At 42.2% G+C, this 27,891-nt stretch overlaps 1 protein-coding gene across 1 annotated transcript in view; it reads right to left on the bottom strand.

Moving 5' to 3' along the window:
- Window positions 1-4,577: 4,577 nt before the first annotated feature.
- PLEKHA8 (pleckstrin homology domain containing A8) overlaps window positions 4,578-27,891 on the bottom strand; it is a 31,218-nt gene continuing 7,904 nt past the window's right edge. Inside the window, exons 2-14 of the mRNA XM_058019347.1 lie at window positions 25,770-25,886; window positions 24,851-25,006; window positions 23,026-23,150; window positions 21,437-21,595; window positions 20,473-20,513; window positions 19,630-19,787; window positions 17,029-17,188; window positions 16,534-16,619; window positions 15,847-15,905; window positions 14,433-14,563; window positions 13,865-13,935; window positions 12,566-12,627; window positions 4,578-11,649 (exon numbers count right to left, since the gene is read on the bottom strand). Coding sequence (XP_057875330.1) covers window positions 11,452-11,649; window positions 12,566-12,627; window positions 13,865-13,935; window positions 14,433-14,563; window positions 15,847-15,905; window positions 16,534-16,619; window positions 17,029-17,188; window positions 19,630-19,787; window positions 20,473-20,513; window positions 21,437-21,595; window positions 23,026-23,150; window positions 24,851-25,006; window positions 25,770-25,886 — 1,523 coding nt within the window. The 3' untranslated portion in view covers window positions 4,578-11,451. The remainder of the gene's footprint in view (window positions 11,650-12,565; window positions 12,628-13,864; window positions 13,936-14,432; window positions 14,564-15,846; window positions 15,906-16,533; window positions 16,620-17,028; window positions 17,189-19,629; window positions 19,788-20,472; window positions 20,514-21,436; window positions 21,596-23,025; window positions 23,151-24,850; window positions 25,007-25,769; window positions 25,887-27,891) is intronic.

Genomic DNA, 27,891 nt, shown 5'->3' with positions numbered 1-27,891 from the left:
TGTGGTGCCCCAGTAGGTTCAGATAAACCATCATAAACCACGTGGTGGCCGTAGTGACAAGTTACTGGTTTGTGTCATTTGGGCAGAGGTTGGTTGTCAAATCCAGCAGAGCCCCAAAGCAGAAGCATGGGACCAGTGGGAAAAGCTGGCAATCCTGCTGGTCTTGGTGGGTGCAGGGAAGGGCAGAGAGGCTCACTCTGTGCCAGGACTTTTTGAGCAAGACAATATCTGGTGTGAAAGGCTGCAGGATTACAGCTTCTAAATAAAGCTCTGAGAGCTGTACCTGTTGCTGCCTGGGGTCAGCAAGCTCTGCCTTATGCTGCCTGAGACTGAGCGGCTATGATAACTTCAAGATGTCAAATGTTTGTCCTCTGCTCCTCACTATCCCATTATTTGATGAGCAATTGTGTCCTGTAGGTTTGTCAGGGAGTAACCATGTGGCATGATTAAACTGCCAATGGAATAAATGAAATAAATAGCTTGACATCACAGAGTTTGAACTGGGTACTGGCAAAGAAGAAGAGAGCCCTAAGGACATGCAAATAATGCAAATAATGCATTCATTCCTCCTGCATTCAGCAGTCCCTGTCAGGCCATTTGCAAGGGGACTCCCCTGCTCTCTCTGCCAGTATTCCCTGTATTCTGCAGCCCTGAGGATGGCAGGGCTGCAGCTGCAGGGTACAGAGAGCTAAATCTTCCTGCCAAAGCCCCCAGAAGGCCGTGGGGGGTTTCTGCAGCACGGTGGGGTGATGCTCTTTCTTTGCAACACGCACATCCATGTTTCCCAGCAGGGTGTCTGCTTGGTGAGCACATCTTTATGTGAAGGCTGATGACTTAATTTCTGCTGTAACCACAGCAGATGAATTGCATCAGAGTTTGGGAGCGGAAGGAGTTACCCAACACCTGTGGCTCAGCTGGGGCTGAGGGACACAGCTATCAGCTGTAATTTACCAATGTGGTTATATATGTCCTATATTTATTTAGGGTTATTAACAGAGCTTTTCAGGCCCTGCCTTGGTTCCACCATACTTTGAAGCCCATAAGAAACTTCTTTAAGGTGAGATTCCCTCCCTACCTCCCTATTTTTTTGTCTCTTTCTGTTTTAATAAAAAAGGTGATAACAAATAGTTATTTTTGAAAAGTTCCATTGGTGTAGGAATATCCTGGTTTTACGTGTTCTTAGACATCTCCATCAATAGAAAGGAAAGGAGAGCTCCATTTGAGATGGCTGGTAGACAAAAAAATGTGATTGTGGACAGATAAATGCTCTCCCTGGATGGATAACAGCTACATACTCACAGGCTGGGAACATTGCTGGATGATATAGGGTTAAGAAAATGTAAATTAATATTTAATTACTTTATCCAAAGCGGAAGAGCTTGGACAGAAGGGAGTCCTATTTCAGAAGGGGGCGTAGTCAGGATATACGAACTCTCCACACAAGACTTACATAAGTAAACAAAGTGCTATATGAAGAAACTTCTGGGCTGGCTGACAAGAAGCATGTCCGAGTGCTTTGAAATAGCCCAGGGTTTTCCCCAGCCTCTGCCCAGGGGCTGGATTGAGCCCCAGGGGAGAGCAGCCTGCGCAAGGCGACTGATGGAGCGTGAGGTGGGGATAAGGAACAGTGACTATTTTTACTCTGAGAGTGCACTGTAGATGGAAGGTGACAGAATGTAGACCCTTAAAAGACTCGTGGGGAAGGAAAGGGAATTTAGTAAGCTGGACTGGAGAAAATAAATAATGAAATGTCCTGGCATGGTCCACTGAGTGACTGGGACGTTCCGTACATGCCGACAAGGAGAGGAGCACGTGCAAGAAGGTTCCTGTGCCTGGCTGGCACATCTGCTGAGGCAGAGCTGGCAGTGCCTCATACCATGGCCAGGGGCACAGAACCAAGCTGTGAGGCAGAGCAGGCCCCTTGCTCTTGGTTGGCAAGGGTTTTGGCAAGCAAGCCTCCCCCAGCTGCCCCAGGGCTCGGAGGGGTGCAGGTTTCACAGCCATCCCAGCACCTGCTGCACCCAGCCATGCCCTGCTCGTGGGGCAGAGCTGCTTGGGTGGACTGGGAAAGCTGCTGCTCCCTTGGTGCTACACAGAGCACTGGGTACCTGAGGCCACAGATGCGATGCCACAGCTGGGACAGAGCGAGCTGGGCGAGGGTGGCAGCACAGCAGAGGTGGCACTGCCCAGCTCCTCCCGCCTGCAGGAAGAGATTGTGTCCAGCTGCTAAGCAAGACAGCAAGTGGAAAGCTACGACCTATAGGAAACTATGTGAGGCACGGCTGGTCTCTGAAGACTACAGAGGAGCTGGCAATACCAGCACTGGAAACAGATGCTAAAGTGATTGGAAGTTATTTTGGCAGAGATCCATAGCTGGAGCAGGAGCCCCGATACAAACAAATTGATCAAAATGCATTTTGGAGTCTCAGATCTGTTTGATTTTGGGAAAACAGGGAGCTGTTCTCTCTTTGGCATTGCTGTAGGGCTTTGCTCAGGCCACACACCAGTGCATCTTGCTGAAAGCAGTGAGGTACAGGCAGAGAAAGCAGCCAAATGCTGCTGGTTGGCACAGCACCCACTGGGGAGGCAGCATCTTAGTGAAGCTCCTTGCTGACCGCTCTGGAAGGCTGTGTCACCAATTTCAGCTCCTCCTGCTCCAGGCAGAATTCCTGCACCCAGGGTGACACCTCCCCAGTTATGGGTAAACAATGAAAGACCCTGGAGAAATTTTACCAGACCTTTTAAGTCAAGACACCAGCAAGGAAATACAGGCTGGAAAAAGGTGAAGCTTAGGGGAATGCCAAAACAAAACAAAAGCTGGAAAAGCCTTCTTCCCTAATCCCCAAAGTTGGGGGTTGAGCCTGTAGTGCCAGCAGTGCAGCTTCTCTGAGAACCATCCCCTCACAGGGGCAGGGCAGGGAAGCTGGAAACTTTCTACAAATGATTTTTTTTTTTGCAACATGCAAGAAACAAGTCTAAAACCTGTGTTAGGCACAGGAGGAGTGGAATAAATACCTGTTCATTAAGAAATATATGAATATATTTGGGCAAATGTATTGAATGAAATATTAGGAAAAAAACCGCATGGTGACATCTTGGACAAAAGCATTCAAATGGACAGACAGCTTGGTTGCACCAATGTCTGGAAAGGTCTGGCGAACTGCAGCATCTCCTGCAATTCCTCCTCTCAGTCCTTGTATTTGTGTTTGATTCTTACTCTACCAGTTCTCAAATGATAAAACTTTTCTTTCCATGGCTAAAATTCAGGAAACAACTTTGCACAGACGTGTTAAACTAACGTTTAAAACCTGTACTCCAGGTTTTGCTGTAGTGCTGAACTATGGTCCCATATTTTGCATTTCAATACCTTTTTATTTCCTAGAGGTCAGCAAAACTGCATGCCAGCCCCGTGCTGCCTGCAGAGTAGGCAGGGTTTCCAGCTGGGCTCAAAGGAAAGCAGCCCACTGAAGGCTGCACTCTGCCTCATTGCACTGGTCACAGCTTTGGCGCTCTGAGCTTGCACTGTCTTTCCCTCTTAAAATCAGAAAACACAGTTTATATCCATAAGACAAACCCTAAAGAAAAAGAGTATTTAAGGATATTTTGGTTATCACAGAATCTACTGTGTCCTCTTTGGCATTCCCAGTTTAACAGCAGCATCTGTGTGTTCCTACAAACCCTACATGCTGAGCACACTAATTTCTTATTTTGAACCATGGATCCAGATTCCTGCAGGGACAGGAATTTAGGAGCCAGCATCACATGCCCTGACCTTTACCAACAAATATGGCAAACTGTCAAAGCTGGGGCTCTTTCTGCAGTTCATCTGGGATCCTGCAACAGCAACAGATTCACTTTTCTAACCAGCAGAAGCTGCAGTGCAGTGAGGTGACACTTGCCTGGGAGGTATCTTTCTGTGCGTGGCATTTCTACCAGAACGTGTCTGTGCAGGGCTGCTGCTCTGTGCTTGGCTGCTCAGGAGAATGAGGCAGTTTGCAGAAGGGACTGACGACTCACACTCAGCCCTTGCTGAAGCAAATACAACTCCTGGCCTTTGCAAGGATGATGCTCTGGGGCCAGCTGCAATTAGAAGGGTTCAGAATCTCCTGAATCCCATGGGAAACAGCAGCTCTGGCTGAACAGTGCTGCTGTAATGGGATATGTGCACCCCATCCCACCCCTGCCACAGGGCTGGGTAGGCAAGGGCTCCTCTGCAGCTGAGAAAATGCCTCTCTGCCTGGTTGTTGCCATTAAACAGAGGGACTTGCCCTTGCTAGAGTGACACGACTGGGTATCACAGATCTGCTGAGAGGTCCATGCTGTCTTCAGATGGAGAAAGAAAAGGGAGAGGAAAGGGATTTGTCCCACCCAGGTTAAGGAGCGGCAGTCCTTACCCGCATCTCAAGATGACCACACAGGAGTTGCTGAAGTCTTTGAAATCTCTATGGAAGACATTCAAGTCCAAGGATAAATAATACATGTAATTTGAAAATACAAATTCCTCTCACCCTGCCCAGCTGGGTTTTGTAGCTATAATCTTCCCATATTTACACTGGCCAAGGACCCACAACCATGTGCCAGACACAGCTTTTATTCTCACAGTCTGAACAGGCTTCATGTGTGTTAACATTCTTCATACAAAGATACATACAGGCAGTTTCTGTCAACCAGAAACATACTGGTTTCGACTGTTCACACAGTAACCATAACAAATGGAGTCCTGAAGAGCACTTTAGGCCCTATATTGTAATAAAAGAAACAAAATCCATGCAAGGAGAAAAGGAGATTTAAAAACATGCTTATTTAAAATAAGTTTATTATAATGAAATAATATAAAAGTCTGTCAAAGTCTTAAAAACGCTCCAAACAAAGAGACAGACGCTGTAGATTTGAGAGATGATGCAGACTGGAAACTTCAGAGTATTTCAGACTGAACTGCTTATGACAGCACAATTTGTGCAAAGCTTACATTGAGAGAGGTGATTTGGGGGGGCGTGAACAAGCCCTTAGAATTCAGTAAATTTAAAGTGTGAGGCAATATACCTTCTCTTTGTCTTTAAATGTATTTCAGTATGTATATGTTTTAGTATGCAAAGTAAGGCTTACATTAAGCTTAGCTTGACATTGATAAAAATGTATGCCCAAAACTGCCTTGAAAAAAAGAAAATAGGAAAGGAAACCATAAAAGCAAGCTGCCTTAGTTTTCAGTTTAATTATTGTATTCTGGAATGCAATTTACTCATATAGTTTCAAGTAGACATAAATCTCAAACTTTCAACATGGCTTTAAATAAAGGAATCAATAAATTTTGGACACCTTGAATGCTGAAATGCAAAAGTAAGTTGATATACTTAGTGTTAAGTAGAAATAAGGAAATAAAAACAAGGAAGTTTCATATTTAAAAAATCCAGCTTTAGTACATCTGAAGTATGTGGGGGGGAAATCTTACACCAAGAAAGGGATATTAAAAATGACAATTTAAGACTGTATTTTGAAGAACTGCATGCCAGTGGGATGATGCACGTGTGTGTAAGGAAGCATACGCCTATGTTGTAACTTCAAAGCAAGTGCTTTAATCCTTGTGTCAACTGTGAGCAGGATCAGCTAGGGCCTGGGTTTGCTCAGAGCCCGTAAGTGCACTATGACACCCCTCCTGCACAAGGGAGGTTTTGTATTGCTTGGAGCAAGCAGAAGTTTGCAGGGTTTGTTCACCAGGGGGCTACAGAAGGCATCAACAAGGCATGAATTCAGTTATTTCACACTGCTTTTTTTGGTTTGTTTTGTTATCTGCACTATGCAGGCAAGAGGAGAGAAATAAGTACTAACTAAAACAACAAAATAAAACAACAAAACCAAAAAGCTTTGTGCTTTCATTCCTATGAGGCAGAACAGCCAAGTCTGAAATGCCCCAATTTACACTGCCTGCCAAAGAATTAATTTCTGAATATCTCAGTTTATATTTGCATGCCTTATAAAACATCCTGCTTTGCTCTGACAGCAACAGCTTTCCTAGCAAAGCAGATGACAATGGATAAAAAAGGAAAGACAGGTGGGGAAAAAGGTCAAGACAGCCAGGTAGGAACAAGCTAATGATCGTCCTTGGTGTCTGAAAGGCAGTTTAAGCTTCCCTAATCGTTATCACAAAAGCTGAAGTGACAATGAAAAGAAAGGGTGCAGAAGGTGCAGCATATGGACATATGTAGCAACTTTTCTATAATGGCCCACACCCCTTTGCCAAAGCAGGCTGCAAACACCTGGGGCAGGTTTTGGGCATACTTTTTACATGTCCAACCAACTTAGCAACACCTTTTAAACAAGGAAAGATTTCAAAAGCAAACAGCTGTAACTTAAATCCTGATGATGCTTTACAAAAAGCTTTCAAGTGAAGGTACATGGCCCTTAACTTTAAATGCATCTGTTAAAGGGAGATCCACAGCACAACAGTGTCAAGATGGGATGTTTCAATGACTCATTATGTTTACACTAAAGCACTTGAGTATACAGTTCATATTCTACAACTGTAATCTCACAGAACTTCAATACGGAACTGAGTATAGTGACTTTAAACAGCAGAGAGGACTCCAGAACACAGCTTGTTTAAAAAGAATAAAAGCCCACACAAAATAAATAAAATAAATAAAAGTATCTGATTGCTAAGCAGAACTCGACTGAAATTGAGAGCTCTGCTCTGATGTCAATGACATTATATGACAAAGATGTGTTCATGATCTCTATTCAAATATGCTGACTGTGATTAGTCAGTACTACATAGCACTTCTATCAGATTGCTTTGGGATTTACCATGTCTCAGCAAGGATGCACACTGCACAGACACTGCCTGTCTCACATGCTGTATCAGACTTCTACGCTCAGCTATACTAACTTCACAAAAAGCAGCCTTACTCCCCCCTAGGGTAAGGCTGTGATTACTCTTATTTCACCTTGGGTAAGTAAAATCCCTGAGAATATGCAACTGTCAGACACTGAAGGAAACAGCCAAAAGCATTTCTAAAGGAAAGGGATGCAAAACTTCAGACCAGCACAACTCAAGAAAGCAAAGCAGCTCATGTGAAGTACAGACAGCCAGGGTGCTGTTATCTGAGAGTCATGTGGATGTCTATCAGTGTGCAGGTCAGTTGTTCATAAATGTCAGCCATTAAAAAAAACACAACAAAGAAAACAACCGTAACTAATCAACAAACCAAACAGATGGAACAGAAAACATCGACCTTCTCTCCAATTCTAAATTTGAAGGCCAAAAATTAGTTGCTTGTTCTCTACAATTATTCTAATGCTATCCTCTCTGCTTGCCAAACTGACACCACAGAAAAAGACAGTGAGTTGTCCATCAGTGCATTTGCTTCCACTTGGTCATGCCTACTACACCCTGAGAAGTGTCATTTGGAGTTCAGCTCTGCAACACGCTGCATGGGTTTCTTTCTCAATGGTGGTTTGACTGCAAAGATTGCATTCAGAAGTCTTGAAGTGCTCAGCGCCCTGCAAGAGCAGTGCATGGAGAAGTGCAAGTTTTGAAGGCAAGGAGACCTTGCTCAGTTCATTCTCTGCAAGGCCCCTGTTTAACAACAAGCACAGAGGGGTCTCCTGGAGCCATGGTCTCCTAAAAACGTTCTCAAGCACCAATTCCAGAGTTCAGAAAAAACAACTTCACACAAAACAGCAAGATGAGAAAGCCTGCTCTGAGGCAGGATGCCATGCTGATTAGAGAATGTGTAATGTGGAACACTCTCCTTGCTTGTTGGACGACAGAAGAACGGTAGAACTTAGTAACTGGAGCTAGTGGCCCAATTAAGCTGTTCTTTGCCTACAAAATAAAGCCTCCTGATTTTTGAAACAAATTTTGCATCTGATGCACACCCAACAAACTAGTGGTTCTCCTGCTAGTTAAAAAACAAACCAAAACAAAACAGAAACCCCAAAAATACCACCAAATACTCTGATCTGAATATACTTTCCTACTACTGGAAAAACTTAGAGCAAAAGGGAATTCATTTTTCTTTGGTGATCTGACAGTTAATTTTTAGAGAAGAGGGATCTCTTCCTGATCTTCCCATAACCTAGCTGATAATTTGTGGAAATGTGGTCTCCATTATCTTTCCAGACCATTCAGCTAAAAGCCGTTACAGTGAAGTAACAGAACAGCTGAAAACCATGAGGAAACTACACAGGGTGGAAAGTTGGTTGTTCTCCTACAGGGGTGGTTTCTTTGGATTCATGCTTAGAATTAGCAGACAACCAAATTCCAAAAGCTCTTAGCTTAATTTTTAGCACTGTGAGTAGTGAAATAATTGAACAGAGTCAAAAGTTTTGACTTTGTACTCACACACACACTTAATTTAAGTAAACCCACAAAACTAAAACCTGATTCCTTCTGATCCCTCTCAAGTTCCTAGGAACTACAGATGGGTAAAACTCAGAGAAGATGACAGAGCAAGAAGTCACACTATTTAAAGAGTCTCCTGGGAATCTGGAGAGGTCCCAGCTGACTGGAGGCTGGCAAGCATTGTCCTGATTTTCAAGAAGGGGAAGAAGGGCCCTGGAAATTACAGGCCTGTCAGCCTCACTTCAGTGCCAGGTAAAATCATGGGAAGGACCATTCTGGGAGGTATTGAAAAACACCTGAAAGACAATGCAGTCACTGGTCACAGCCAGCACAGCTTCATGAGAGGGAAGTCCTGATTGTCAAAACTGATTTCCTTCTATGACAGCCCACTTAGTTACTTAGGAAAGCCAGCTGATGTCATCTTTTTGGACTTCGGCAAAGCTTTCAACACTCTCACAGTAACCTTCTGGACAAGATGTTCAGCATACAGCTCAATAACCACGTTACATGATCAGAGAGCAACTGGCTCATGGGCTGGGCACAAATGGTTGTAGTGACTCATCAGGCTGATGCCCTGTCCCCAGTGGAGTTCCACATGGCCACATCCTTGGCCCTGTGCTTTTCAACATTTTCATAAATGACTTGGACACAGGACTGGAAGGGATGCTAAGTATGTTTGCCAACAACACCAAATTGGGAGGAGCTGAACTGAGATTCCCTTGAGGGCAGGGAGGCCCTGCAGAGAGACCCTGAAGAACTGGAGAGGGGCAATCACCAAATCATGAAGTTTAGCAAGGGCAAGTGCCAGATTCTGCACCTGGGACAGGACCGTCCTGGCTGTGTGCACAGACAGGAGTGAGATGCTGGAGAGCAGCACTGCAGAGAGCTCAGGGGGTCCTGATTGATGGCAAGCTGAATCTGAGTCAGCAGTGCCCTGGCAGCCAAGAGGGCCAACCCTGTCCTGGGGGGCAGACACAGCATGGCCAGCCAGGCAGGGGAGGGGATTGTCCTGCTCTGCTCTGCTCTGAGCTGGGGTGGCCTCACCTCAAGTCCTGGGGGCAGTTTTGGGTGCCACAATATAAAAAACCCATTAAGCTGTCAGAGAATGTCCAAAGGAGGGCCACAAGGATGGTGAAGGGTCTGGAGGGGAAGTCTTATGAGGAGGTCACTTGGTTTGATCAGCCTGGAGAAGGGAGACTGAGGGGAGACCTCACTGTGATCTCCAACATCCTCAGGAAGCTGAGGGGAAGCAGAGGAACAGACACTGATCTCTTCACTCTCGTGACCAGTGACAGGATTCAAGGAAATTACACAAAGCTGAGTCAGGGGAGCTTTAGGTTGGATACCAGGTAAAAGCTTTTCACCCAGAGGGGACTGGACACTGGAACAAGCTCCCCAGGGAAAAGGTCACTGAGCCCACCTGAGTTCAAGCAGCTTTTGGACAGCACTCTCAGGCACATGGTGGGATTCTTGGGGTGTCCTGTGCAGGGCCAGGAGTTGGGCTTGATGATCCTGACCCTTTGGATGTCTTCCAACACAGCATATTCTATGACTCTATTAATGTCTAATTACAGTCCTGGTATCTTTCTTTATACAGTAAGTTTGATGTCAGCCTTTTCTTCAAGTATCACATGCTTTTCTTAAAGCTCACAATGCTAGGCTCTTTAGAAAGGATCAAGTATTCAGTGTGCAGAGGTTCCTGTCACAGAGCAATGCAGGGCAGCAGGTCTGCAGTACATTCATTTTACTAACAACACTGGTTTTAGCCTAGCAGAAGCCAGCAATAATTCTGTGAATATGGCAACACTGCCTTGTGTATTTATGAAAACTTACTAATTCTAAGTTCCTCATTAGCAGAGTCTTCACCACTCCTGTACATGAGTTAAACTCGGCTCTTTGTACAAAGCCATCTGAAGCCCAAGGTCAACAAGGAGAGACCTGCTTATGCCTTGAATTGGAGTAATTCACAGACAGCCTTCTGCTTGGTCATCAACACAACTAGAAATTTTGCTGCTAACAATGTCTCCAGCTAAAAGGAGTTCTTCACTATTTTAATAGCAGTAATGCTAACAAACACATTTTTATCTGTATCAGCAAAATGGGAAAAAGAGGAAATCTTTCTTAATTTTTAGTCACTTCTAAATAATTTCAAAATTCAAGATTTGTAATTGGTCCCATGTTTAATAGCTCCATCACAAATTTTAGCTTCCCCTATACTTTACTCATTTCAGGTCCACTTGCATGTAGTTTCTGCCCATAATGACAGTTTAGGAAGGATTTTAATGACATCTGCTTTTCAAACTGCTAGCTGTACTCAACTTAAAAGCAAGTATTACAGTTTTGCATGAATTTGATTCAAAAAACCCCCAAAACCTAAAAGGTTTATACGGCAGGGAAGCCACAGCACATACTGGGAGCTGGTCAGAGAACACAATATCCTGTTTCAAAGGCTAGACCTTGGGGCCACTCAGACCACCAGCCACATACACCTGTGGTGAAGATCTCTGTAATGTTTGGATTAAAATGCTTATTTAATTTAATAAATATCTATGTCATGCAAATATATTATTTGCATTAAAGAGCTTCAACCCAAATTGAAGGACAAACTCACCACATTGTAAGCTGGTGTTTAGCTGTCCTTCTCTTCTGCTACCAGGGTAACAATAACTCTCACTATCCTCCTACACCATGGCAGGGAGTGGGCACAGGGAATGGGAGAGTCAGAGGCAGCAGCACCTGCCTGGGTGCCAAGTGGTGACACAAGAGCTCTGCTGCATGAGCAGGTCTCTCCTTAGGTACAGCAGCCAAGGCCAAATTCTGCTTTGTTACTTTTATGAGGTGAAGAGGAGGTGCACAGGCAGAAGAGAAACAGTCAAAAACATTCACCACGGACATAGTTATGATCCAAAGAGAGACAGTACCTCTGCATTTAAATGCAACACAAGCATAATGAAAATATAAAAATCACACATACCCTTCCCCCAAAACACTCAACACCTTTCCCACCTGAAAAGATACAATGAACAGAAATGATGTCCCAAAACCAAAATGGAAGGAATCTTTGTTAACAGACACAGTCCCTGAATTTTTAAGATGTGGTCTTGCTGTAGTTATACCACCTCATCTGACTCCAAACCATGTACTTCATAGAGAGTGTCCAAGATATTTAGCTGCTTTTCCATGGCTGGTAAGTAAATGTTGAGGTCCCTCTGCATTCCTTTGTAAAATGTTTCTTCCTGAGGATCGCACTCATCTACAGACAGAGCTGCCACAAAATCTTCATACGTTGGAGCTGCCCTTAAAGCTAACTGGGAGAGGAAACAAAGCTCTTAGATTTGCAACACAGAATGGGAAAAGAAATACAATTAAAGCCCTGAAAAACTTCTAAGACTTCCCTCTTTGCATTTAGACTGCATAGCTTCAATTTAATCACATGTACATGCATATATTGAGAATTTTAACTAGAAGGGAGGTTAACTTTATAAAATATTATTTTTATTATTATTTTTGTGTAGATCCCCAGTTAAAGATATCTTCAGAGATGCTAGACTTTTAGAAAGTGTTTGTGTATCATATTTTATATAAATACATTGGGCATATCAGAAATCAATTAAATACAAACCCCAAATAAAGTATAGTTTGTCAGGGGAGCTTCCAACCCAGTGTTACACACCATCACTAAATTCTCAACATGCTCTTTAGAAAGGTCTCTCCAACAATTCTGCTCCTCTCAAAGTCATGATTGCCTGGATGAGGTTTTCCCTTTTTCCTTTCGGAATTTCAGTGATAATTTTCCAATGACAGACACAAGGGGGAGCTGCCAGACTGGACGAAAAATTTCCTCTATCCAACTCCTCACACACACTGAGCTAATCCTGTCTGAATGCTCTTCATATTCAAAGCGAGATCAATCTTCAAAAAAGCAACCTCAAAACCTTTTTTCTTCATTTAATAGCCCTGCAAAACTGTGCTCAAAAGCACATAATTAAAAAATTGTGCATGCAAATGCAATCTGCTTGTTTCATCTCTGGAAATCAGGCTCCATCCTGAAAGTCCAGTACTAAACACAGTGAAAGCCACAATCCTCAGTTTGAAAATAAGGTCTGGCAAAGGAATCTATTCATTTTAATGCTTAGAATTTTAACACAGTTTATTAATTACACACAATATAAGATCACATGGACAAGACCCCCAGCTCTGTCAGCAGCCAAGATAAATACTTACAGCGAAGACCCCGCGGACAACCCAACCATGGTGCTGCCGTAATGTCTTTCCATAAGCATTGTCTTAAAGGAAAAGAAAATAAATCAAGAGATAGATGTATGGCAGTTTTAAGTTTGCATCACAAGAGAACACAGAGCTTAGAGATGACTATTCAAGGGTATATTCTTGCTACTCAATGTAAATAATGGCTGTTTCTGAGCAGACTGAAAGGAGATGACAGATTTGGGATTTCTGCACTGGGGTCTCAGCTCCCCTGTCAAATCTCCTTCAACTCATCCACAGCAAGTAAGTGTTCCAACAGACAGGAAGGCTAATGCAAAGTCTAAGAAAATACTGTATGGAGTGAAATTCCAACAGTAAACCAAAGCTGCAGTGGTGGTACAGATATAGAAGAGCTTTTCAGGGGAAGAAAGTGAATGAAAAAGTATAAAAAAACAGCAGCATGACTCTGCTGCAGACACAGAGCAATTCAAGGAGCAGTTCAGCGCTGAAGCCTTCAGACTCAGAAGGTCAAATAAGTGCCTAATCACCTTCCATGGTGTTTAACACCCATATCTGGGAGCAATGTATTTACAGCCTCACTTCCAAGAGCTGCTACATACTGCAGTGTAGTAGTTCTTTTTACTAATCCTATAAGGCAATTGCTTTGTTCTGTAAAAGAAGGTAACATAAAAAGCTTTAAAAAAGCTGTTTTGAAGTTGGTTTAAAGGATTATTACAACATTATACTGCACGCGTGTAGAGAGGGTCTTGCCCAGGAGCAACCAAGTAAAGTCTAAGAGGAGTTTGTATTTTGTTTTGTACTTACTGTGGTCAGTAGCTTGACAAAGAGTGTCAGAAATTGTGTACTTGGAAAAAAATCCTTCTTCTTTGTTAAAACCTCCCTTCTAATTCAAGCAGGCAATTCACAGCCAAATTGGCAAAGAGGTGATTTCCAAGAATGATGGCCAATCACACAAGGAATTAGAAAACTAACAAAACAGCAATTATACATTTGGGAGAGCTTCCACTGGAAACCAGTAGAGAAATGTGCATGAGTCAAAGCACTTGACTGTCTCCTCTGCCAAAAGTATCCCAATTAAAGGAATCTTTATTTGCTAATGAATTACATTTACCAGTTATCTAGTAACCCATCTCAAGGCAACCATTCTAAAAAACTGCAGTTTTCAAAAAATGCTATGTCTTCGAGAACACTTTCCTCATCAGCCACTGAAGAAAAGACACAGGTTCTAAACAAGAAGGAAAGTAGTCAAGCATGTGAATTTAGAAGCAGATGAAGAACAAAGCAATTGGTACTTACTTAGAGCTGTTTGGATATTCTTCTCCCCATTCTTCACTTCTGTTAAAAACCCTTTCAAGAACTTTAAACCTCTGCCAGGACGAACCCATGAAATAAAAAGAAACCATGTTTATAAGAAAGTAATCCAAAGTATAACAAAGCCCCCAGAGTTGCAATACAACTCCAAAGTGCAATAAAACTCAGTATTAAGGAGCCAATTTCAATCTGAACAAAATTGCAGCCACCTCCTCCAGCCTCTCTCCCAGTCCAAGGGAAAAATACTGTGCTAAACATTTCTGCTGCAGCTTGAAATCATCTGCTTGATGCCCTAGCCAAGAAGGATCAGTCATTCACTGTAACTTCACTTTTAGAGGAAAAAAGTTTGCCTGCAATGTTTTTCTCCGGCCTTTTGGCAGAGTTGCAGTGATACAACCACAGAAAGCACAATAATCTTGAAGCTGGGCAGTTTGGATTGATGGAGCCTGTGGGAAGTAACCAGCCTGCCCCATGTACATAAGATTGCACTGGTGAAAGGCCCCTGATTGCACCAGCAGTTCCCAGTGAAGGCAGCTACAAGGCCATTCATTACCTTTTCAGCCACAGGAGAGCCTCTGTAGCAGAGTTTCTAACTTGTGCTACACCTGCATTCACTTCATGGAGCACAATCTTCTGAAGGGTATCAAACTCTTCTTTGTTGGTTATAAATTTCTGGTTTATTTTCTGGAAAGAATATAATAGGCAAAGCTTTAGGTCTTTTAAGGCCCAACAGGAGCTTATAAATATGCTCTGTTTACCAGGACTCTTCCCTGCTAAGAGATAATGCAGATTCCCAAGGATGTCACAGAGTCCCCATGGCACAGCATGGCTGCTCTGACACCCTGGGCATGCCATCCCAGGGCACACTCCAGACACATCTAGCTAACACAACCTAAATAAAGCATCTCAGCCAAAAATTTACATGGGACCTACCATTTCTGTCCAACAAAATGCTTCAAGTTCCCATGACATCCTCCCCACTGGAGGAAAGGAGTTAATTCAAACTGCTCTTCAAGCAAAGTCTCATTTGCCCAGAGCTTCAACTACAAGCAAAATTTACCTTCTGACCACTGCAAACTCTCAATATTACACTTAGCAGTGCTCAGCATGCCTATGGTTCAGTTTATTCCCAAGTTTCTGTACACAACTCCTCATGCAAACAAAAGAGACAATATATAAAGAGCATACAAACAGATTTTTCTTCTACATTGAAGGAGTAGCTGCCTATCACTTGGCAATAAATATTCTATGGTTTAGTTTTTTAAATAGCATTCTTTTCTCTTGCTATTTTCAGTCTTCCAGTGGCTACCTTCTATAAGATAAGCAACCAAACAAATCTGATTGTATACAACATTCCTTAGCACACACTCAGAAGATATATTTTGCTTTTACTTCTTTTTTCTTGAAAGAAAATGCTACAAACAATCTTGCTATGAACACATTTTGGCTCATAACCAGTATTTCAAAGGTTCTTCAAGGTTCTTCAGAAGGTATTTGAAGCTGGAAGAACTTCCAGAACAAGAACCAAGCCTGCATGGGTTGCCCTAGTCTGCTGAGAAATTGCTTCTTAAACTGCTTCTCAATCCTACTTGATTGAGCAAAGGGGCTTTTCCCCCATCCCCTCCATTTGTTTTACAGGTTAAAGTCAACATTGCTAACATCACATCATGACTTATAAACCTATACAGCTCAGGATCAAAGTCACATTCATTAGGTGTAACAGATGTTTTACTTGGCAGTCAATCAAGTATTTTATAAGTTTGCACACAAGTGGATTTATTAAACACAGCATGTACTGTCAGAACAGAATTAGGGGCATTTCAGTGTTTTAAGCTGACAGATGGTAACATTATCAAATATTAAATAACCTTCCAGTACTGACTCCTACCACAAAGATTCTGGAGCACTAGTGTCTAAAGTAGATATTTTGTTAAAAAAAACAAAAACCTGTGCTAGAAATAAGTTACCTTGATGTTGCCTACAAAATCCATTTTAACTGGAGCAAAAACAGTCGGTCCCAGCTTGTCTACGGAAAAAAAAAGCCGTATTTTAAAATTGTCTCTTTTTCCAGTTCTCATGTTTTAGTAAAAATGAGTTTCATTTACTCATTTAACAAATGGCAGGAAAATACTAAATGAACGACAAACTGATCTTTTTCTCTGATACAGAACTAATCCATCCCAGTTGCTACACATGTTAAAATTCTCTGACCTACAGTTCAAAAGTCTTCTAAAGGCTGCAGGCTCACAGAGACACCACATCCACTAGATGCAGGGGTCAAGCTGGTGGGGGGCTGTGCTAGGTGAAGATCAAAGTCTTTGGAAAAACGAAATAGAGAGTACAGCTGATGGTGTGCTGTCAGCTGTACCAGACTGTAAGGCATCTATGCTGCTTTTCTGAGAGGGAGAAATTGCTGTTCCATAGAGACACCTAGATTGCCAAACAGCTTATATGTGGGTCCCATCTCAGTGAGAGTGGATCCTCTTTAAAGCAGAGGGGTAAGAAACATGTACTGGTACCAGTTAAACTGATTGTGGTTATACTGGTTCTATTACTTCACTTTAGTGAAGAAACAAATTTTCCAACCCGACTGCTCCACCTTTGCTTGCTGCTAGCAGCAGTCAGAAGGAGTCAGAAGAAAAGCAGCTGCTTACCCAGAACAGGCACAATTGCATAACAGGACTCCAGGAACTCCTCTGTTGGTATGCCCTCCTCCTCCCGAAGCTCAATATCACTGAACCTGGTGTCCAGGACAAGCAGAAAATATTGCTACCTTAACTATTCTTTTTATGTAAGTGCCAAAAGCAAAATTAGATTTCCTGTCTGAGTTATTTGCATAGAGGGAAAACTTAAGAGACATGAAACCACACCCATGGCTTTTGTGTTACTACGTTAAAGTAATTGACTGCAGAGAACACACATTGGGTGGTGTGCAAGCAAGGCCTGCAATTACAAACAAGGAAAAACCTCCCACTTAACTCTGTACAGCTAATTTTACAAAAGATATCTTCTTCCAATTACTGCGCTGTAGGCAGTCCTGTCAAATAATCTCAGTAAATACAGCTTTACAGACAGAAAAGTTTTAAAAATAAGTCAATTTAAGGCTTAACATTAAGTTGCAATAATCCTTTTAATTGAAACTGTACTACCTATTGCTCATGACACTGAAGAAGGTAGGAGAATCATTTTCATTTCTTTCCTCCTCACACAGAGTCAATCCACTTAAAGAATTTGTTTCTGACTGCAGCATCTTGTGGGCACCACATCCTTCTACAGCTTGCAGCTTGTCCTCTCCATCATCTTTAATGCCTAACATTTACAGGAAACAAAAGAAAAACAAAAAAAACCCCAGTTACATACACATATTGTTATTCCTTTTCATCAAAATGCCTTTATATTTGAAGGAGGGCACTTGGACATCTGGATAATGCAAGTTTAAAAGCATCCCTGCCAGCACCACTGCAGGTTTGGTAGATGCTCAGACCACATTTCAAGCAGTCACCCCCCATTTCTTTAAATCAGACAAACCAAGAACCAGGCTGCAGTACAGGTGAGCCCACACAACCTCAGCAAGGACAGTCTTGTGAGAAAGAAGAGCACTGAAGAAGCAATTTGCTGCAGCAGGGAGCTGACTCATCTCCTTGAAAGGAAGATTACTTCTCACATGGTTGTAACTTTCCCAGTATTGCTGAAGTGCCACAATGCATTTTCAAAAGCAAAAGAATAATAGCAACATGTTTACTCCTTCTGATCAGTAAGCAAATTGGCTGCTTAAATGGACACTTCTATGTTATCAAAGGTTGCTATGTTCTCCCTGATTTCTATAAATATCTTTAAAGTTTTCCAAGATCCAGGTATATCTTCCCTACTGTGGTTGGTTTTATTTCTTCTTTGGGGCCCAGTACATCTGTTTCACATAAAGTACAAGGAAGACAAAGGAAAGACAAAATCTTTCATATACATCCCTTACAAGGTAAGACCTTTGGACCTCATGGAGAACTTCAGAGAACAAGTAAAGAAGGAAAAATGATTCACAGCATTGCATCATCCAAGCCATAGCTACAGCACATCTTGCTGCCAGACTGTCAAACTAGCATCCAGAATTTCCCAGGAAAGGAATACTCCCAAGTGTCAGTGAGGACTAAAGAGAGACATGAAGTGGAACTGAGCTTCTGGCTGAAGGGATCAAGGTGCAAGGAACTCTCTTCCTCCAGGTGACAACTGAGAGCAGGCTTACAGCAGTGCCAATTAGTTGCAGAACCACTGAACAAACCTGGTGCTGGGTGAAAAGAAAACCCCTCATACCCAGACCAGCCACTCTCCAGCCTCAGACATCACTGACATTTCCCAGTAAAGTGTCTCTGCCAAGGAATGACAAGAGGTTTGAGTGATGCCACTGATCTGTCCTTCACCAAGCCACACAGGCTGGGGAGTAGAGAAACAGCCCAGGTCTGCAGTGACACTGCAGGAGTGCTATGCAAAAACCCTGGGTCCTCTGAAATTTCATATTCAAACACTGTAAGTCCTAAATGACAGAGAAAATTGCTAAGGGATTGAAATGCTCAAGCACTTTTAAAGACTGACTGCTCTTAAAAAAGGGGAGAGGGAAGAAAAAATATCTGAGCAAGGCAGAGCTCTTGGGGTCAGAGGGAGCACCCAGGCGCAGCCATCAGCAAGACAAAGCTCATGGGCTGGCTGGGTCAGCCCACCCTCTATGGATGGCCCTGCACATACTAACTCCTCCCCATACTGACAGCAAAACTCTGCAGCTCAAATATCTATACCCAACAGGGGGTAGCCTTTTCTCTTTTGTGCACAGGAACCACAGGAGCTAAATGACACCAAAAACTTGAATTAGTTTGATGTCCTTGCTTTAGTGCTGTTTTATTGATATTATGCTAGATGGTGTCATGTGTTTGTTATCCTGCAGGGACCTGCCACATTATGTAGTACCAACCCCAAAAATGGGAAAATTCCAAAGAGAACCCATAAGAGCAAAATTACTATCATCATTAACTTGGACTTAAAAACTTCTGCTGACTCACTGACTGCATATTTATGTTTTGGAATAACAGCCAGGCAGAGAAAGTCACTGTTCAAGAACAGTACAGTCCATTCAAGAGGATGTGCAAAAATGATGTTACATGAATAGTTACCCAATTAAAGTTCAGCAGCCCTGAACAATATGAGCACATGGGAGGGAATTTTATACTGAATTAGTTCAACAGTATTTCACTGAAGTTGCACACAAACCTAACTTTCACACCATTGCTAAGATAAAGGAAGAAATAAGATGCTTTCTAGGATACTCTTAGTTGCAGGAAAAGGGTTAATCTTCTGTAAACATTTGTCAGAGCAATCAAGAGTGACTAAAAGTTCAAGCCCTCAGACACACACACAAAGCTCCCACAACCTCTTCTGACACTGCAGCCCTACATACCAGCAGGGAATGATGTATCTGTCCACAGTGCCTGGAGAGCCCAAGCCCTGCCAGCCTTCAATCTGTACCTGAAGAGCCTCAACTTGTCCAAAAACAAAATTTTCATCTCCTTCTCCATTCAGTCCCAAGTCAGCCATCAGCAAAGGCAGCAGGAGCTATGCTGAGAAAACTTGCAAGAGGCAGTATCAACTAAAAGACTGATATTCCCTCCTGGGAGTCAGGGATCAGCAGTCTCACAAGGAGCCTACACCTTCCTTAATTTACACCTATAGAATAATCATTGTGGACAAAAGACTGTGCATATACTTACCTGCCAAATCCTTTGCTATATGATCTTCAACATAAACATCACCAGCCCCCTCACTTGTTTCCAAGTTTAAACATTCCATATTTTTAATAACTGCTTGCTCTTGATGGGTAATTTCTGATTTTACACAGCCATTTTCACAGGGGTTCAATTCCACCTGCCTGAAGAAAGGGAAAGAATAATACTTAGTGCATAAAGCATTGCTTGGTAAGCTTCTTCCTGTGAACACACAAATAACAAGAGAAAAATAGTTGACAGAAGTTACAGGCTGTCACAGGCTGCTCTGAGCAAAGAACTTGTCTAAAATAATAACAAGAATGAGGCAGCTTTTTGCAGTAAAGAGGAATAAAGACTCGATCTCAGCTTGCAGAGTTCAAGTATACTTACAATGATCTTTATTAAAAAGGTACATAATAATACGATTACAGAAAAGAAAATTGCAGGCAGGTATTGTAACTTGTAGAATATCCCCTCATTAGTACTTTAAAATATACATCCTTGCCACCTACTCCAGGAATCAGTCTGCTCACCATCAGTGATTTTTAGGAGCTTATGGAGTGGAACCAAAAATGCAGGAGGGAGCAATGAAGTGGGAGAGAGTTGGCTGGTGACTGAGCAGTAAGACACCAGGTGGACAGCAGAGAAAAATGAAAGGGAAAGGGCTGATACAGAAGAGACACACAGTGGGATGAGCCAGATCCCTTTTGTTTCACCTCCTTCCAAGTAGGCAGCTCAGAGCAACACAATTCTGCCTGCATCAGGTAAGGGTAGAGTAGCAATAAGGAAAGAACAGACACTACCAAACACAGATTAGAAAGAGACTGACAGTAAAGACTTCTGTTGTACCTTTCTGTTGAGGTGTGACTGGACAAGACAGAGTGCTTTACCTGAAAGATATGGAGGGGGGAGAATATTGTTTAAAACAAGAAGACTGTATCATGCTTCTTAAACTTCACATTTTATTAAACACAAGTTGGAATCAGCAAAAAAACCCTCCCTAATTCTCTGACCTGGAGGCAGTATAAAGACAAATCTGAAAATGGTGCTACATTATTACACCATTACAATATTATAAAGAAAAAAAGAAAAAGGAAAAGAAAGAAAATCTGAAGGTTTCTTTCAGAAAGTAGTTAGCAAGTGTCAAGTGAGACACCACACAGCATATGGAAGAGAAACAATGCAGTGAGCTTCCTTTGCAATGTTTTCTTTACTTAATCAAAAAGCTTTGAAAAAAATAGAGGAAACATGAAGCTAGATATCAGATATGGTGAAGCAATCCCATCTCTCATATACAGTCATGCATCTACCTTCCTACATAGATCTTAACTTCCTGTTTGCCAGAGATACTCCAGTTTTCCATATATAGTTATGGATCCAGGAATCAACAAAGTGCCCTTCTCATTAGAAAGCTGAACTCATCAGCTCCCACTGACATATTAGCACACATCCAATACTGCTGTAGCTTAACAGAGTAATAATTACTGTGAGCTCCCACATGGACAAACCTGCTGCAGAGCTAAGGTATTTTGAAACACCACTGTATGACTTTCTGTGAAACACCACTGGGTAACTTTCAGGCTCTGAAATAACTTTCACCTGTCATTAAAGGTTAAGAGATTGATCACTGCTTATTAAAAAAATGGTGCTACCTCACTTGCAAACCACAAGAAATAGCAGAGTATGTCCACTGTAGGACCAGTAGCTATGATATGGGTAAAAAGGCATTCCCTATTTCTACAAATGCTACTTTTGACAAAAGGATCCATTAGCATCCCTGCTGAGGCTGAGAGAAGAAGATACTGGCCATTACCTTGCTTGTTCTGAGAACTGCTAAGTTTGGGGATCCAGGTGGGGTCTGATGCAGTAACTCAGAAGTGAAGGCAGTATTTGCAATCTGCATACATTCTTCAAGAGTCTTCAGGAAAGTGTCACAGGTTGATTTCAACAGAGCTCCCATATCAATCTCACTCTGTGGGAAGAAATCAATTGGAAGAAATAGACTCGCCACAGAAGATCAATTTGGAGCAACTAATGTCTGCAAAGCCCACAGCTTCTACAGCTGTGATTTCTGGCTAACATGAATTAAAATTCAATGTGTCAGCTGCTCAGAGGACTGGCATCACATATTTCTGTGGCTATGTCCCCTTGCAGTGTTACCCCTCTTTTCAGTATAAGCAGCTCAGTACAAGCAGCTTAATATGCTTGTGTTTTGAAATTAATGCCTCACAATTATCTTATTGGTGTTAGAAGTGCATGAAATACTAAGCCTGAATGTATTCAACAACAGCATTCCAGGAAACACCACTGACAGGAGATATGAAAAGTAAACAAACTAAACAGATGGAGAATGATCTGCAGATGATCATTTCAAAAACCTCATCAACAGAAACTTATTGGAAATGACAAAATGCAGAATGAGGTATCACATTGCCTCTTCATCTCTGCAAAGTGAGTTATTGTTGCTGAAATGCTTTTAGCAATAAATCTTTGCAGTTAAATGCCAGTAAGATCAGGGAAAGAGTCTTCCCCCAGATGCATGAAATATGAGCAGGATAAACACCACATTACAGGCCAACATCTGTGAGCTGCAAGTTCTAACAGTGCCTTTTAGTCATTTGTACACAACATCATGCTTCTGCACTGTCTTTTAATTCACCTTACACAGTTTCTCAGGTATCTTTACAGAGATGGTTTGGACACCAAACCAAAGGTTTGATCAACCTTCAGGTGTTTTGCCTGCTTGTTCTGCATCTGAGGACCCATCTCTCCAGTGGGAGGCATCCTGGAACTCCACACCAGCTTCTCTAGCAAGGGAAGTGCATTCTTCTTCACACATTTCTCTCTCAAACCAAGGGGCAGATCACGGTCTTTAGGAGATCCCTCTCAAATGAGGCTTCTTTGGTCACAAAGATTTGCAAGGTTTGAAACTTTAACTTTAGTGAGGCAAACCAAGCAGCTCTTTATCTCACTTTTGCTCTTTTTGTGGTCTGCAACATCTCTTGACCTTTTAAGGGTTTTGGATGTGTTTTGCTGAGCAGGATATTAATGACTCGGGCAGAAAAATGTGTGCTTCATGCAAATTATCTTTTTATAAAAGATCTTTTGCTTTTTTTGTTCCACTGTAAACACATCACCTACAGGGCTGTTACTGTCTAGATCACAGATATCAGATCTCATCTCACTACTTGCTAGCCCTACAAAGGGCAAGTCATTTGCAACAATATAGTAACACTCCATTTAAACAAGAACTGCTGTGTGAGCACTTTATTTCCCCCAGGTTCTTTGCAGAAGGAGGTTGCAACATTAAGTAATTGTGAGTGAATACTACATTGGGTATCCAGAAAAGCTCATGCATCCAAGACATTACACATGTGGTCTATAACAAAAATAGAGTTGTACCTCTGGTTCTGACACACCAGAAATGCTGGCTTCCTTTGTTTTATGCACTTGCTGAACAAGGAGGTTACAGTACAGTCTAAGTTCAGACATTTTGGTCTTCAAGGCTTCTGTATTTTCAGTGAACTCTGAAAGTTAAACAAAAGAAAAGTTAAATTTACTGTATCCAGTGCAAGGCAAGTACAAACATTTGGTCTTAGGAGGCCTTTTAAATAGGAGAAAAGCCCTACATATGCTTTGTTTTCTCAAAGTAGTTTAAGCTGTAGCAATAGCATTGTTTAGACAGGGTCGTAGGTAGGAAACACTGGACATAAAAGATGAATTCTATCCAACAGAAAGGGATTAATTTAGTACAGATATCCTTGAATCATGGGATGGATGAGATTGGAAGACACCTTTGGAGACCAGCTAGTCCTACTCCCCTGTTCAAGGAGAGTCAGAGCAAATTACTCAGGTCCAGTCAGGTTTTGAACAGTGCCAAGGATGGAGACTACACAATAACTTCTGTGCAGCCTTTCAGTGCTCCCTTGTCATCACAACAAGAACATTTTTGCATATGTTTCAATTGAGTGGTTTGTATCAAAATTCATGCAGATCTTCTCTTGTTCATTCAGTGATAAGACTCTGGCTTCATCTTTTTATGCTCTCTCACTAGATATTTCCTTTAATCATCTTAGCAGCCCTTTGCTGGACTCACTCCAGTGTATCCATATGTTTCTCGTTCTGAGAAACAGAGAGTGCAGAACTCAGAAGACTAATCCTGATAAGATTAACAGTCATTCTGAGATTTTTTCAGAAGTAATGTTTTTGATATTAGAGTCCCTGAATTATAAAATAAATTGTCTCTCAGTAAGACTAACATGGTTTAGTTCTGTATATACATTACTAGCTGTTCACCCTGTGCTACTGTATGTCACTTTACAGATCCAACTTTGTTCTGCTTCTAGGCACTGCACATAAGATCCCATCTGGTGAAGGACTCTACAGCAGCATCTTCTGCCCAGTTCTGGCTCAGTTTGAACCAATAGATGCAAAGCCTGGAGATAACACACATAAGGCTAAGAGGAGAAGCAAATCCTCACCTCAGGGAAAGGAAGTGCTTGCCATGCCCTGCATTTACTCAGGACATCAATAATTTGCTGTTTTCCCATCTTCTGTACAGTCACTGTGCTGAGGTTACACAAGGATAAGGCATGAGGTCTTACAATGTTCTCTGATGCCACACTTGTAAGCAAGAGGGGTTTTCATTGGGGGAGGGAAGTGACATTGCTGATGAAAGCAAAGTGGTAAGTGAATTAATTTTCACAGCCTGACCATGATCAGATTTAAGTTTCTGATTACTAACAGATCTGGAACTCACTGCAAACCTTTCCTTAATTGCTGAAGCAATTCTCAAAGTGCAGAAGACAGCCCAATTAGAACATGGAAACATGTGAGGAACTCCAAAGCTGAAGACACACTGGTGTGACAGGCTGGGTCATCATATTTAGGCAGCTGTACAAGGTGGGGGTATTACATTCTCGTACAGTTTGCATCACAGTGACTCCTAGCCAGGGATTATTTACTCACTGTGCTTACAGAACCCATCAGCACATGGTTCTCAAATTATTTTTATATAGCATATTTTAACAAAAACCCAAAGTTTCCAAATCCCTGCCCTGAGAATTAATACCTGAGATTTCTAGTTATTATTCACATGTGTCTTAGCTCTCAGCAGCACCAAAGATCTGAAGCACAGGCTGGACACTGAAGTTGTAAGCACATGGACTAGGCAAAGCATGGGGAAATACAAAGCAAACATTATGTGCTAGCAAAAAGGTGTTCTTGCCTTTTTCCTTTTGTGTCCTGCTGTCAGTCAGACAGGCTTTGGCAGTTCCAAGTGCCACCAGCCACTTTTGCCTTTCAACTGCATTTCTTGCCTTCAGATAGAAGTACTGCTCCCCTGGGATTATCAGGTCCATTCGTGTGTTATCTGCAGGATGAACTGAAAGCAACAGATTTCAGACCAGCCCCCTGGCCCTTCCCAGCCCAACCAAACATCCCAACAGATGTGTCAGGTGGCAGGTGAAACAGAAATGAAAGAGGAGAAATCTGTGGTCCCAACTTCCCCCACTGCCATTTTATGACTTCTCTCCTGAGTTAGAGAATGGACAGGACACATGTGTACAGCTGTAAGAGACAGTTTTGTGATCAGTATAATCTGAGAGTCTTTATGGAAAGGGCATCCTTTTCTGGCAAGCCTCTCTTTCAAGCTTCCAGCCCTTAAGTGAACCTCAAAAATGTGGCAATATGACTGAGCAGACCCAATACTGAAGTTTATTATTCATGTTCCTATCTTCAGCTCTCTGCTTATGAAGAGTCATTTAAAGCCGTGTGATGTTCCACCACAGCTCATGAAAAGCAGTGACCCACCTGCACGTAAAATATCCACGATATTAAAGACTTGCAGTTCACTCAACATTTTCAAAATACTATAGCATAAAAACTGTATTTTTATAGAGTGTATTTTAAGAAAAAAACAAAGTCTCCAAATCCCTGCCCTGAGAATTAATACCTGAGGTTTCTAGTTAATATTCCCATATATCTTATCTTTTAGCAGCATCAAAGACCTGAAGCATCAAGTTACTGCAAATACATACCAGAGAAATCAAGCTGCCAAATAGCTCTTGTCACCTGAAATCTCATCTTGAATGCAACATTATCAGACAAACTTTAAATGCAGCTGAGTGTTACTGTATCTTAGTTACCTTGAATTTCACAAACAGCCATTTGGATGCTTCCCTTACAGCCCTTCCAGGCATCTTCCTGAGAGTCATAATAGGACAGGATGCCACCACAGAGAAGGAACCACCGAGGTTGCCAGCCTGAAAAACAAAACTGCATTTCTCAGTTACGCCTCTCCCTGCAGTTCCACCATCTCTCTCACTTGAGACTTGCTGCAAACACGCCCCCAAAGATTCTCAGTCCCCCTGGAAAACCAAACCCTTTTGAAGTATTAAGATTTGTGGACAGACTTGGATGTTGTACACCATAACCCCTGCTTGATGGCACCTACATATCCATTCTGCACACAGCTGGAGCACAGCAGCATATCTCGAGATACCATGTCATTTTCAGTAGTTTTGCTAACACAGCATCACTGACTCACTCTGTCTTCCAAAACCACCTTCTCAGTTCAGCACCCCTCAGTTCCTTCCACCACACCTCAACCTACCTCTTCACTCTTCCCAAAAGCCACCCCTGCTGTCTTGCCTTCCAAGTCCTCCTCCCTTAAAGGAAGGGCTAGCCAGGTTATCTTGAACAACAATGTGTAAGAATCTCTTAAAAACCAACAGACGAACAGAGGCGGATCTGTTGATTTCTGAACATTCTGAATGCCATCTTTCAGAGAAGCAGTTTTCAACAGCTCCTGAAACTCCTTGTGCTGCCCACATAAAACATAGTCTTGAATTACTGACCTGCACTTCTGGATACCTTCCCAGAGAAAAACCAAAACAAGGCTAGACCAACACCAGTAGTTCTGGGTACACTTCTGCCCACCCTGCTGCCCAACTTTAGAAGTAAATCATCCTTTTTTTCTACTTTTGGAAGCACTACAGTAGTATGAAAAGATAAAACCAAACACAACCTGACAGCTGCCATTTATGTCTAATTAAAAGCTACAAGCTCATTGACTTAAGAAGAAATGAGGCAGCAACGTCACTGGAGGAAAGCAGCTTTAATTTACTGAGCTCTAACAAGCATCCCTGGCCAGGTCCAATGGACTGAGGTTCTGACACTCCCACATTGTGCCAGACAACCATCTCTGGAAGAAAACACTTGGACAAGACTGTGTGGGCCACATGGGCTCTTAGATATTTTGGCAGATATTTTCACTTCTGCTGTCCCCTGCACCAGGGCTCTGCCAACCAGAACTGTGCGGCAGGAGCCCAGGCTGGGCTTGGACTGATACCACACCGGAGGAATGACAGCTCCTTTCCACCTAGAAACTGGTTCCTTAGACAACTGCTGAAGCCAAGCACAACACAGTTTAAGATTAGAAAGGCCTAAAGCCTCAGGCTAACAGCAGGAGTATGCTCTGGCTTGACCCCCCTGCTCTTCTTTTTTTTTTTTTTTTAATCAATACCACTGCATTCAGTCCAACCCAGTTTATAGATTGCTGAACCCTGTGTGGTGGCTGGAAAACAAATTAAACATAAATAATATTTAATTCCCTTCTAGATCTCTTCCATTATTTCCCAGAAGATGATAAAAATATCAAAAATCCGAAGTACTCTCAACACTTCTTTACTTTATATGAAGGGGGGAAAATCACAAGAATGAGAAAAAAAAATAAAATCAGCAAGACTGATTTCTATTTGTCTTGCTTCCAAAATAAAGCAACTATGCTGAAAGTCACTGCTGATATGTGGGAACTCACAAAAAATGGAAGTGATTGTTCAGCAGAGAGAAGCAGTTAATTGCTTCAGACACTCAATGGCACAGAACCAATTCTTTAAATAATGCACAGTGCCACAGTCAATACAAGCCTCTAATTCAGTCTGGAGCTCCTGCTGCTGCACATGAATCATTTCAGCCATGGTCCTACAGCTCACAATTGCAGCTGATGCTCAACCAAACTGTGCCCCATCCATCAAAGGCTGTGCAATCAATTAGCCAACATACAAATCACTCTGCCTCCCTCACTTTGTAGGCTGGTTAAAATATATTGTGAATTAATATATTTTTTGAGACTTTTATTTGGTTGGTTGTTTTGGTTCTGGGTCTTGGCTTTTTTTTTTGTGAGGAATAGAGCAACTATCTGTATTCCTTTGCAGGAGCCAATTGTTCTTTAATTATTAGATACACATTAAAAAGATTGTGATAGAC

The sequence above is a fragment of the Melospiza georgiana genome, chromosome 1 (genome assembly GCF_028018845.1).
Source record: "Melospiza georgiana isolate bMelGeo1 chromosome 1, bMelGeo1.pri, whole genome shotgun sequence".
Lineage (NCBI taxonomy): Eukaryota > Metazoa > Chordata > Aves > Passeriformes > Passerellidae > Melospiza > Melospiza georgiana.
Note: the sequence above shows the minus strand (reverse complement) of the source record. Positions and strands in the feature narration are given on the sequence as shown.